The 13488-nt window shown below is 47.5% G+C and overlaps 1 protein-coding gene across 2 annotated transcripts in view; it reads left to right on the top strand.

Moving 5' to 3' along the window:
* FAM135B (family with sequence similarity 135 member B) overlaps nucleotides 1-13488 on the top strand; it is a 275686-nt gene that overhangs the window by 135785 nt on the left and 126413 nt on the right. For both annotated transcript variants that reach the window (XM_037023272.2, XM_037023271.2), the window contains exon 3: nucleotides 1868-1947. In XM_037023272.2, coding sequence (XP_036879167.2) covers nucleotides 1868-1947 — 80 coding nt within the window. The remainder of the gene's footprint in view (nucleotides 1-1867; nucleotides 1948-13488) is intronic.

Genomic DNA, 13488 nt, shown 5'->3' with positions numbered 1-13488 from the left:
AGCTCTAGAGTTCTTCTATTTTATTTCCTAAAGTTTTTATAGTCTTACATTTTTCATTAGTGTCAATAACACATTTTGAGTTAGTTTTTTTTGAGAAGGCGTGAGATTTAAGTTGAGATTTTGTTTTGATTTGTCTTTGGTTTTGGCTTATTTTTGCCTATGGATGTCTAGTTGCTTCGGGACCATTTGTTGAGGCATCTCAACTTCCATTGCTGTCTCACTTCCATTGAGTTGCTTTTGAATCTGTCAAACATCACAGGCATGTTTGTGCCCTTCTTCCTACCGGATGGGGATAGAGATCCAGGCTCCTCACGTGGTTTCCACTTAAACCACAGTAGGTGAGCTTCTTTTCACCATCCGTTAGTAGGGAAAATCTGGCTCCCTGCCCAAGCCCTTCTCTTCCCGAGTGGGGAAGGTGCCTTGTTATAGCTTGACTGTGGTGGACGTCGAGTTTTCCCCTTGAGTTTGGCTGGTGTGGGTGCAGATGAGGCATAGAACAGAGTAAGATGACTATTGCCTAAGCTTTCTGTTCCGCTAGGCTGCCCCTTAGGGAAACCGGGAATTTTTGTTGGGACTTTTGTTGTCTGTAGCCATTCGCATGTCTGGGTGGTTGGCTTCTCTGGGATTTATGAGACAAAAGGAAAACGCAGGGAACTCACCACAGGCCTTTCCTTGAGCCTTGAGGTCTCTTTTTTGCTTTCTTCTCCGCCCTTTTAGACATTGTTTTGTTTACTTTTTATATACTGTCTAGAGTTTTCAGTTGTGTGTAGTGGAGAGGATAGGGAGGTATGTCTTGTCCAGCTTTCCTGGAAGCAGAAGTTATGACAGGTGCATTTTTTAAATCCCCACTTTGCAGATACAGAGACAAGTTCAGAGAATTTGTGTGATGTACTCAGAATCGCACAGCTCACAAATGGTGTCACCCAAGTGATAGCTGTGAGTCCAGTCTTAGCTCTCCGTCTCCACTGTTCATCACATGTGCATAAAGCAAACACGAGACTGTCCACGGAAACATCTATGAGCATGTTCACAGGGCAGCGGATCCCCGCCATGAGCTCAATGAGCTGTGGGGCGCCGATATGCTCATGGTCCATTTTGCTGCTCTTTTACTTTGTTTTATTCACATTCCATTTCACAATGGGTTTGAAATCAGTGGAGGGGGAGAACAGTGATGCTGCCAGCAATGTCCCCAAGTGCTTGCAGGCAGAAGGGCTATTGGTAGCAAGGCACAGAACTTCAAAAAATGCTTCTGCACTTGTGGCAAAAGAGGACAGGTTGGCAAGGTTACTGACAGTATGGCCACCTGCACGGTGTCCTGAAATGATGGACTTTGGAAATGGGAATGAAATATTAAATATAAGGGCACCGAAATACACTGGGAAAAATGGTGTTTAGCAAACTTCAAATTCAGTTAGGATTAGCAGCTCAGCTACTGGGTTTCTAAAGGAGGGTGCAACATGATAGTGACTCAATTTATGTATGAGTTTTTCACATGCATTAAAGCTCCTATTTTCCTATAAAATGAACTTTTCTGATTAAGGAAAAGTCCCGCCCCTTAATGTACCTGTACCCTATGACCTATCTGTTTCTGTGCCCTATTCCCATCACCGCCAACACTGTGTATGTCTCTTGGTTGTTTTTGTCTCGTACGATCTCTGGTGAACTCAACATTCTGTCTCCAGCTGGGACCATCACATCCCTCTCCCACTGTACTGACAGAACGGATCTCTCTGGTGTCAGATGAGCATGCATGCTACCTAGAAACTTCCATGGATCCCTATGGCCTTTAGGAGTAAGTCTAGGTATTTTTAGAAGCCAACAATAAGAAGTCTGATCTTCACCAGCCTGTCCTCTGCTCTTTTCTTAGGTATTACCAGATCCGAGTGACCTTGAAGGTGTCCTCAAGAATCCCCCACAGACTGAGCGCCTCCATTGTTGGGCATACAGGTGAGCAGCAGGTGGCAGTTTGTTCCCGGCTGGTAAACCTGCGTCTTTTAATGTATGCCAGGGGGAAGTGCGTGCCTGGTGCAGAGAGGCACTCTGTGCATCATGTTGAAAGTTGGACGAGTGAGTTTTGGAAATGGAGAACCATCGTTGGAGTGGCCGTGTGTTTGCCTTGTTGTGAGGGGAATCCGGCTGAAGGAAACGCACCCTCCCAGGGATAAACCAGGTTGGCTGAAGTCGAGTTAGGGAGGAAGAGCATGGGGAGTGGCACCCAGCAGGTAGGGGAGAAGAAACCAGTTGTCAGATTCAATGACCGACCAGTCGGAAAGGACTGAGTGTGCGGGCAGCTGTGGGCGCTCTTCCTTTGCAGAACGAGGGCCCCTGGGCCAGGGAGAAGGGCTGCCAAGGGCCCCCCAGGCTCTGGGCAGAGAAGGCCGGGGTGCTGTGGGTGTCCAGAGCTCCCAGCATGAGTTCGGTGTAATTAAGTGTTGAGGCAAAAATACAGAATGTATTACATAAAAAAATAAGGCTAGACACTAAGATGACATAAGAAATAAGAGTAGGCATCAAGATTATATTTTAGTAGGATATTTACATTAATAAATTGGGGAGAATGTGTCGATCGGCCAGACCTTGAGAAGAAGAAGAAAAAACTTCAGGATGAAGGACAGAAAGTAAGGAGATAAAAAGATGTAACTATGGAAAGTCTTCTTAACTTTATACAAGTAGAGGTAGCCAAGAATGTTACAGAAATCAAATCCAGGAGAGTCAAGAGTTCAGGTCATAAGTGTGCTTCATAAAGTGCTTTTGGAATTGTCCTGGCAGGTAGACCCCTTTGTTGTTGATGATGACTGGTGAGTAAGATTGCATGCGACTGAATAACCACAGCTGGGGGTGTAGATGCAGGGGGCCGCTGAGCTCCGCCGCAGAGGAGGTGGGAGGTGTGGGGCAGAGCAGGTCGCTTAGACCACTCAGAGGGTGACAAGTGAGGCCAGTGATTATGGGCAACAGGTTGACTGGAGACTGGGAACAGGTGATCTGGAAAGATACTGGAGACTCTCTGCCCTTGGTAGGACTCTGGACAGGGGGGAGCGTTAAGTGGTAGTTAGGTCATCACATCTCCACAGTGTCTTTCTCTTCCACCTCCTTCTCTGGGGACAACATCAGGCATCCAGGCCTGGTGGCCGCCACTTTGCCAAGCCCTGTGTGCCTCAGGAAGCCTGCAGTCCCCACCTGCACTGCCATTTGTGTCTCAACTCCTCCCCGGCCTGGTTTCTGCCAGAAGAAGGTTCATGGAGTTGGCCGCAAGTGTGGGGGATTTGGACCCTGACACTGCATGAACTATCTGTGTGACCCCAGGCGTGGACAACGTGAGCTTCATCTCCTCACCTGGAAAATGAGGGTTGCGATCTCCCTTCTGCTGCATTTTTTCTTAGAGATTGTAAATGAAAAGGATGTTTTACATTTTACAGAGATTATAAATGTCGGTGTGCTAGGACAGGAACTGGCACAAAGTAAGTGTCCAGTCTGATCTGTGAGTGGCCATGTGTGAGGCCAGCTCCTGTTCTCAGGGGCAAGGTGGGGCCTGGGAGTCAGATGGACCTAGCGCCCCAGCTGGCCTCAAGAACCCCCCAGGTTGTGACAAGGGCTCCCCTCTTCCCTGTGACTCTGCAGAGTTCCCCTAGTGGCCTGAGCCTTCTCGTGAGGCTGGCAGGCTCTGCAGCGAGGGCCAGGGGACTGCTGGGCATCCAGCATCTGGCAGAGCCTGGCAAGTGGCTGGGTACAGGCAGGCTTGTGGTGGTGCAGCGCAGAGACACAAGAAGAAAAATGGAATGCAATTTAGGGGAAAAGGCTATTTTCCTCTTTGGTCTACTTTGGCACAGTGATAATTGTTGTGCCCTTGAGTTTTGCACAAGCATAGTATTTAGAGAAGATTGCTAACACGGAGGCCGGTGATAATTACAAGAGGGATTGCTCCACGGGTGAGGAATAGATGGTATTGGTGATTCCTTCCTCAAGGTGAATTTTCCAATTATATTATCTTCAGTTAGATCCTGCTGCCTTATAAAGCCCTCTGAAACTGTGGTTTAAAACGATTTCTTCTTGCTGCTTTGAGTTGGCTGGGCACAGCTGGGGTCATTCATGCTCTGCTTTCAGCTGAGATCTCAGCAGAGGATGGATTATCTAAGATCATGATGTCAGACATGCCTCACTCACATGTCTGATCCCTCAGCTGGGCTGCTGGGCCCCCTAAGGGAACGGCTGAGCTCCGCCTCCAGTCGGGGGGGTCCAACCTCTAATACGGTGGCTTAGCTCACCGAGAGAAAGTGGTAGAGTCCAGCTCTCCTGGGGGGTGGGGTGGGCGAGGCGGGAGCTGGGAATGGTCCAGAGCAGCTCTGAGGCTAGCTCACCTTCAAGCACAGGAAAATATCCCCCAGCGCTTCCTGGGGTGCCCTCTGTGCACAGCTATGGGAGGACTTTTCAGTAGTCACATTTGCATACAACCGTCCAGGCATGTTTTCCATTACCTGTATGTATTTCTGAGTTAAAAAAAAAAAGAAAAAATATGTATTGAGACAATGAAGTATGATAGATTGAAAAAGAATCAGAAGGTCAAAACCCTTGGGATCTAATGGTGTTTTTGACACTCATTAGTGGAGTGGGCCTCTTGGGACAAAATATTTAATTTGGCTTTTTTGTTCCATTTATCTCTAAAACAGAAATGGAAAAAGCTTTCTGTGTCTAGAGAGATAGAATCAAGCAGTGGCAAGGCCCACAGGCTCTGTGCTTTCCCGGTTCAAACCCTACTTCTGACATTTCTCAGCTGTGTGGATTTAGAAAGTCACTGCACCACTTTGTTTTTTGGGTTCCCCACCTATGAAAAGGGGTGGTAGGAGGCACCCACTTGTCAGTGTGTGTTAAGGATCAAATGAATTATGCAAGGAAATCATTAGAATGGTACCTGGTGCATAGTGAGCTCACAGTAACCTTTAGCTGGAATAAGTGTTGCCACTAAGCACAGGTGGCATTCTGCCACATGCTGGTCCTGGGGCACACATCCCTGGGGACCAGAGGCTGCCTTCCTGCCCTGGAGGAGCTCAGAGGTCTCTGAGGAGCAGAGAGGTGTCACACAAGTACGAGGTGGAGATTGAGACTGGCTCTCAAATGAGCCCTGGCCGGGTAAGCAGACCCAGGTAGTGGAGGGTGATTGGGCCGAGGTGGCAAATGATGGACGTCCCCTGGTCCTGAAGAGAGAGTCAGGGCACAGGTCTGGTGGGGCGGGTGATGAGAACAGGGCCGAGAGGAGATGGGAGGCAGCTGCGGGCCGGGCTTGGGGGCTGTGCTGGACCGTGCTCAGCACACTGATCTTGCTTCACAGGCCCAGCCCACTGCAACGAGAGCGTGTGGGGGACCTACACCCAGCGCTGTTCAAACACAGCACGTCGTCTCATAAGTTAGGGGGCAGAGTCGTACATTTGTGTTTTCTTTTTAAATACGTCTGTCCTCTGGTAGCCACCTTACACGGGGGTGCGTTTCAGTCTGTGTGTTAAGGATCAAATGAATTATGCAAGGAAATCATTAGAATGGTGCCTGGTGCCTGTATCTAATAAGTATACATTAGAGTGGTCCTCTCATGATTCACTGAGGCCAGGGCATCCTTTCCCTCTTCCAGAACATTCCAGATGCCCCCCACAAGCCAAAGTACTAGACCTGAGGGATGGAGAGGTGAAGATGGCCAATTAAAATGTGAGGGTTAAGATATTCCAGGGGGAAAAACCCAGAAGTAAGAAATGAAAAATGTGATTCTGTTTGGTCCAAAGGCTTCTCACATTCTGTGGCTTCACAGATTTGTTTTCTCTTTTCTTCTGAGTTCTGGACAATTGCCATGTTCGTGTCCGTGAATACCTGTCAGCTGTACTTAGCCTTGGTGATTTCCTTCCACCAAAACGGTGCTACTTACTGGCTCTTGCATCTCCTCCTGCTGGAGGTTTCATCTCCCCACTTAGGTGTGTGAGCGCTGAAGTCGGACTCGGAGGAGGGAGGAAGGTCAGGCTTATTGAGTCTGCATCAAGTGATTAGGCACAAGCAGGCATTTGCTAGTCATTGCTCATCAAAGCAAGAGAAAAGGCAGCTCAGTAAATTGTGAAAATGCATGAAAATTGCTATGATTACTTTTGGTAATGTTTTGAGAGGTAATTTTCATTTCCATTAAGTGAGAGCATTTAAGAATTTCACCGTGTAAGGGGTGGGGAGAGACATTCACTCTTCAAATGAATCAACCTAATTTCTTTTCAGTGTCCATTAAAGTACACCTAAATATCAGATATGCCTGTTTTCATGGAGAATATTAAGCAGGTACAATGCCCTGCTCCCAGGCCCTGAGCACCCACAGAAGAGCTTCTCCAGAAGAGCACCGCTCAGTGCTGTCTGGATGGACGGGGCTGAGTAGGTTCAGACCTGAAGGAAGCTCTCCCACCCGCTCCGCCTCCACTCGACTCGGAAACAATGGCGCCTGGGTCCCCCACCTTTGACTCCCTGCACAGGCCAGGGACTTGCTCTCCCAGCCGATTCAGTGACTAGCTCCCTCTGGGGCCGGAGCTGCCGCTCAGCCTCGGTCCTTGAGATCGCATCTCTACACCTGCTTGACCTCCAAGGCCCTCCTCCAGGAAGGTTTCTTCAGTCTCCTGTACCGTCATTCATGGCCCTTTGCCTTTGCTTTGCTGTTCCTTCCTCTCTGAAGGCCGACCCCTTTCTTCTTTCTTTTTCATGCCTCTAGTCCACTGGCACAAAGAACGCACACAGGCTCTCTAAGGCGATCCCCTCTCCCTATCACAATGACTAGCATGCTGTCTAAGGCAATCCCCTGCCCCTGTCACATTGACTGATTCCCTCTCTGAGCACCGTTCTGGCCACCTGTAGGCACACAGCACATACCCACGCCACACTGCACTCCTGTTCCGTTTCGGTCGCCAGCACCTGGGGCTTCACTTTGGAGAACGGCCCCCAGGCTCCTGCAAGCACTTTGTCCAAGATTTGGACTTGCCCAGGCCTTTGAATCCCACTGTGCCCCATCCCCACACCCCACCCCAGCCTTGAACCGACGATTGTTAGTACAGGACACGGGAGTCCAGCTGCTCGCCTCAGGATGGGACAGGCTGTGATGTCACTCTCCCCCCAGTCCTCCTGCAGAGTCAGGCCGGTTCCCCTCTTGGGGTGGTTTGTTGAGATGTGCCCATGCCTGTTCCCCCACCCATTCCTGTCCCCCGCCTCCGGAGCACTACGTTCCAGACTCTCGAGCCATTCAGTGGGGTCCTCCTCTTCCCGTGAGACCTCAGACTTGTTACCAATTCCCTGGGCCTCATATCCCGCCTCTGTAAAATGGGAATAATAATCATAATGAATAACAACAATAATAATAAAACACCCTCTTCATAGGATTGTTATAAGAATTAAAAATGTTAATCCATAGAAGGCATTTAGAAGGGAGCCTGACATCGTAAGACCTCAACAAATGCTGGCTACTCTTAGTTTTATTACAGAAGCCAGAATCAGCACACATGCCTGAAATTTACACAGATTGAAATGTTAGCCCTGGTGGGGTTTGCTTCTCCAGTAAATGCTTCTTACATACCCCCTGTGTTTATCGGGCACTGTTTCTGGAGCTTCTGAACCTCTGGTGTCCAGCCACAGATACTGTCTCCTGTAGTGAACTTCCATCCATTGCTGGAGGCAGGAGTTTTTAGCCAGTGAAACAGCATAAGACAGGGTACAATTGTTCAGAGTCATTCTGGTCTTTTTAAAATGAAAAAAGTTTTTATAAGTAGGTTTTATTTTGATACCTAGGAGTATAAATTAAGGCTCTGTGTGGAGGATGCTTGAATTTGCATCTGCGGCCCTTGCTCCACGTTGCTTTATCCCGTCCTGGCTCCCCGATGCCCATTGGGGCACCTGGGGCAGAGTCAGTGGTCCATGTACATTTACCGAATTAGTGAGTGAAAGACCAGGGGACAGAGCTTGGACCAGAGAATGAAAGGAACAGGCAGGACTGAATTCCACGCAGCTAAGAAAACAGTGAACCCTTGGCGGCTCAGCAAAACAGCTTGTTTTGGGAGAAGGCATCTCAAAGGAGGAAAGCATGCTGTTTTGATTTCTCAAAAGTCATTTTATTGTTGTTTTAAAAAAACGTTTAGAAAAGGAGCCAAGTATCCCAAAGGGGGAAGATCCCAAATGGTCTCTGAGAGTCTGAGAATGAATCAGGGTGCATGGAGTTCGGGGTATTGGTAGGGAAGATGTCTGGGATGGCAGGTGCTCTGGACCCTTTCAAATCATTGTTTCTCCAGTGTGGCCCAAGACCTCCCCTCACAGACCCTCTAGCAGCTCTCGAAGAGCCAGGTTCTTGATCTCTGCTCCCACGCCTCCTGACCCAGACTCTAAAAGTGAAATGAGGTGATTGTGGAGAAAACACTGAAGAAGAAATTCACAGAGGGATATGCAAGATAAACCTGCGCCCTGAGAACCTTGAAGTTCTGTATCTGTAGCTAATATGTCGATACTAGTGACAGATAATTGGAGGATTTAGTCTCCTCCATGTGGTGACTTACAGTTACAGGAAGAAATTCTGAAGTCTTGATGCCCTCACATAAAAGACAGTTTCCCTGAGGATGGATTTGTGTGGCAGAAGGTCTTTATTCTTGATCTTCTTACAGATGCATTTTCATTTGGTTCTGATGGAATACAGTATAATCATAAAAATAAAACAAATATCGTTTTCTGAGTTAGCCATGGTTGTCAGGCAGGTGGGGCCTGTCTGTGTGGTCCATCCTCTTCTGGATGTGTGCTGAGGTGGGCCATGGGCTTCCTTTTAGCCATGAAAAATGATAAAGTCCATCTTGTCCAATATTCTCCCATGTAAAATGAGGGTGTCTGTACCCCCATTACATGTGGGAGTACCATTACATGCTCATGGGGAGAGGAATGGATATGTAGGAACCTCTGGACTAGAGGCAAGGGGTACATTCTCAAGGGCAAGATTCCTGCTGATGGAGGGGACCCCCTTCCCCCCACCACATAACATGTCCCCAGAGCCATCTCAAAAGCTCCATCAAGTCCCAAGCACACTTCCTGGTGACCCCACCCAACTTTATAGGAAATGTATTAAAATGTAACAATTTCCAACCGTAAATACACACTTTTTCCTGTAAAATTTGTTTGAAGTTAATTAGCTCCAAATAACCCTTTATTCATGAACAGTCATGATTTTGCTACATGAATAGGAAATAATGCAAAATAAGAAAATCTACCTATAAGATCTTTGCAAATAAAATGAAATTTTTATGAAGGCTAAATGTGACCAATATAAATATTGAGGATATTCAGTTAAGCATTTATTAATTTTGACGTTGCAGTATTATTTCATATTTTGGATTCCATTTTTTGTTTAATTTCAACCATTTCCAGGTCCTTGGCAGCTTGTAGACTCCAGGCATCCTGTCATTGGCGACCAAGACGTAAAACAGTTGCTGCTGATGAGCAGGCATCCTATGCTTGGACTGGACTCCAGGATTACTGGACTAGTTGCTTAGTGGTTCATTGAATAATTAAAAAGTGAAGTTTTAAATTTCCCCATTTCTTTTAAGAGCCAAGTTTGATCATGATAATTGGATATATTGGGCCTTCTGCCAGAGACAGGATCATCCAGGGAGCGGGGACAGGGAACGCAGAGGAAGCCTGGCTCATGGTTCACATCTTGGCGTAGTCTCTTATGGGTTTTGTGTCTTTGGGCAAGTCACGTGATCTCTCTGAATTTCAGGTCTTTTATCCATAGGATAAGGACCATCATTCCTATCTCACAGCATGTTTAAAGACTTAAATTGGCATTTCCCACTCTGCAGTGTGAGCGCCAATATTGGTTAATACTTGTATGGGATTGTGAGTAACAGACCTGACATATAGGGACTTAAACCAGGTAAAAGGTGATTGCTCACTTACATTAAATTCCAAAGGCGAGCTGACCACATGGCATGGCATCCTCATGCGGCCATCGGGGATCCAAGGTCTAGCTGTCTTTCTGCTCTTTCACCCCGATTTGCAGCTTCCACTTTCAAGGTAACCTTGGGGTCCAGACTTCTGGAGCTTTTGGCTGAGGTGTGGAGCCACAGGCTGGAGGCAGGGAAAGCAGAGTGAGAGGGCATGTGGCCCCTTGCTTTTGAAGGTCTTCCTGGGGGGTCCCACACAGCTGGTCCTACCATTCATTTGCTAAGATATATTTATATGGCCACACCTGGGAAAAGGGATGCTGAGAAAAGCAGCCTTTGAACTGGACACACTTTTAGGTTTATCTCTAGCAAAGAGGAGCCTTCTGCTAACTCCCCTCCCACCCCTTGCCTCTCCCCCTTCCCACCCCACCAGCCTTTGCCTTGTGCTGCTGGGAATAATCCAGAGGAATTTGGGGTTCATGTGTGATTATGCTACTAAACATTAATTCCCATTTTCAATGTCCTTTTAAGATGTCTGTTTAATTCAAAAATAAAACTGTGCTTAAGGCTAATAAATCTTTATCATTAACCTTTGCTAACCTCCCTTAGCTCAGGATCAACTCTGTTAGCTGTCAGGAGCGTCTGGCTAGGCTTTCGTAAAGTTGATTTGTTTTCATCGGTATTTTCCTTGCATGGAAAGTAATACTGGGTTAATTTATATTTGAGAGAATGATTTCGGCTTGTCAGTGAATTGGGGCTATCTCAAGGAGGGGCTCCGACGAACCCCCTGTCTCAGAAGAGTGTGAATGCTCTTGGAGGAAGGGCACAAGGGGCTTGTTCTTGCTTTTCCCTTTATTTTATGTATGTGTGTGTGGTGCTGTTATTTATTGACTTTTGTAGCAGTGCATCTATTTTAGGTAGGCACTCATGTTGTAAAGACTTGGTCTTGCTCGACCCAGCACACGTAATTCTTAGGGAACTTGGAGACGAGATGTCCTGAACACCCAGCCTGATGGTCTTCCGTCTGTGCTCCGTACAGTGATCTCTCTGCAACACTGTCAGAAGTCAGCTCATTTCAGTTCACCACTGCCAAAGGCCAAGCTTCATCACCTTCACACAGAAGCCAGAGTAATATTTTTTACAGAGAATTCAGATTATGTTGGCCCTGACTCAAAATCCACTAGTGATAACAATGACAAGAGTAGCCAACACTTACACGACGCTCAGTATGCACCAGGCACTGTTTTGAGTTCTTTCATATATTAACTTCTGCCTCACAACTCTATAGGGCGGGTACCCCCATTTTGCAGGTGAAGATACTGATACACACACCTGGGAAGAGGTGGGGTCAGTATCCCAACCCTGGCAGTCTAGCTCTTAGCTGCTCCATTACATTGCTGCTGGTATGCCTCGGAACAGAATGCACACTGTAGGCTGGCCTGCCTGCTCCGATCGCTGACTTCCCCCCAGGCTCACCTGCTACCATCCTCCCCATCGCTCTTACTGTCCTGGAATGCACCAAGCGCATTCCCAAGTTGGAGCTGCTGAAATTGGGGGTACATCTGCTTGGGACCTGGGGGTTTGTCTCCCAATCTTCACCTCACTTGCTCCCTCAATGAATTCGGGCCTCTATTCACACATGTCAGCTATTTGGAGCGGTCTCTTACCTGGTTTGTTTGTTTAATAGATTTCCTGTTGTCTCTCAATTCCTTATGCCACTTTATTTCTCTTCAGACTCCTCCAACTAATTCTATTATGTATGTATTTATTGTCTGTGTCTCCTCTAAAATTTAATAATAATGCTACTTTCTGTAAGTCATTCCTTAGTGCTTTCTCTGGGCCAGGAAATAAGATGTTTTAAAGATTTGATAGGTGTGAATGTATTTAAATCATCTCACCTTCCCTAGGTGATAGGGGACATGAATATGTCCCTTTTTGTAGAGGAGGGAACTTAGATACAGAGAAGCTCCTGACTTGCTCGCGTTCCCCCAGGTCATAAGCCATGGGCATCTGGCCCCAGAGGCTGCGCAGGTCCCATGTGTCCCCTACTCCACCCGCAGTGCGGGAACAGGGCAGGTGGCGAGCATCAGTCGAAAGAAGGAATCTGTTGGTAAATGGCCCTGCCACCCCAACTGCCCCAGCCGATGGCCCAGAGCTTCCCCGGGACCCCCTCCCCACCCTCACCCCCACATCGAATCAGATTCCAAGTCCTGCCAGCTGGGACTTGCTCCCCCTCAGGTCTCGGGTCCCCTGTGCACCCACTGACGTTGCTCAGATTCGGGCCTACATTTCTCCTGGGCTCAGCCACCTTGCCCATGTTTCTCCCGGTACACCCCCAGTGATCTTCAGGCTTCCCCCCAACACTGACAGCGTAGCCACAAGCAGGCCCCAGGGCGGCCCGGCCCGTGCTCCACGAACATGCTTTGAGGGTACTGCACACACATCATTCAGATTTTACTGTTTAAGTACTTTAAATGTATTTTAAAGATGCAATCATTGAAATGCTATTATCTTAATGAATGCTTACAGATTGAGGTTCTGTTTAAGAACACAACTCCTACAGTCTACCGTGGGTCACCTCCCCACCCTGCCTCTTTGACACAGTGGGACAAGTGCCTGGTGCCTCGGTTTCTAATGTAAAAATGACAGCATGGGCAGAGCCTCTCTGACAGGGTCACGTAGGAGACCCAGGCGGGGGAGGCCTGTGAGCGAGGCGGTAGGGGCGTTCCTGTGCCGGCCGCTCTCTGCCCGCTCCTCACTATCTTCGGCTTGGGCTGGACTTGGTCCTGTTCGCTCTGCCCGTGTTTCGGCAACGTGTCACTGCGAGAGGGGGGCAGCAGATGCCCCGATCCTGACTGCGACGCGAGTCTGGTCACACGACACTTTGCAAGCAGGCACACCCCTTGGGAGCACCCACACCTGGGGGCTCGGATGCCAGGCCTGGCTGTCACCTGTGTCCAGCACAGAGTCGTGCAATGACATGAGAACAGATGTGTCCAGCTCATGATAATGTGTTCCGTGGATGTCAGCACTTACCCTGTTTACCATGAGCTCCCCATGTTTCCTATTTTACTTTAATATTTTTGAGGAAGAGTGTGAGCATTGGTTAGATAAAACTAAAGAGAGACCTTTGAAACAAAAATCCATCCCATACTTTTCATTTTCAATCAGTTTCAGAGCTCTTGAATAACATCAAGGCAAATAGTGATCTTGGGATTTAAAATGAAAAATAGAACCAAAAACAGTTCTGGGTGGGAGAGGGCACTGTTCAGGGATAGGAGCAATCAAGTGTTTGTCGTACAAACACTTATAAACAATAATTACTGTAAATGTTAAACATGCTGGATCTTACACAATCAGAAAAAAATACAAAGCTTACCAAAGCCTTCATAGCTACTGACTTCAATCTTACATATATTAATCAGAATAGCCTCGTGGTTTCATTGACAACTTTCTTTAGCAAATGTTATGCATTTTGAGATATATAAGCTAAGTGGCATGAATAAAATCATGCATCCATATTTCACAGGTTTGTCTTCCATATAAATAAGGCTAAGTTGGAAGGAAG

The sequence above is a fragment of the Manis javanica genome, chromosome 2, assembly GCF_040802235.1.
Source record: "Manis javanica isolate MJ-LG chromosome 2, MJ_LKY, whole genome shotgun sequence".
NCBI lineage: Eukaryota > Metazoa > Chordata > Mammalia > Pholidota > Manidae > Manis > Manis javanica.
Note: the sequence above shows the minus strand (reverse complement) of the source record. Positions and strands in the feature narration are given on the sequence as shown.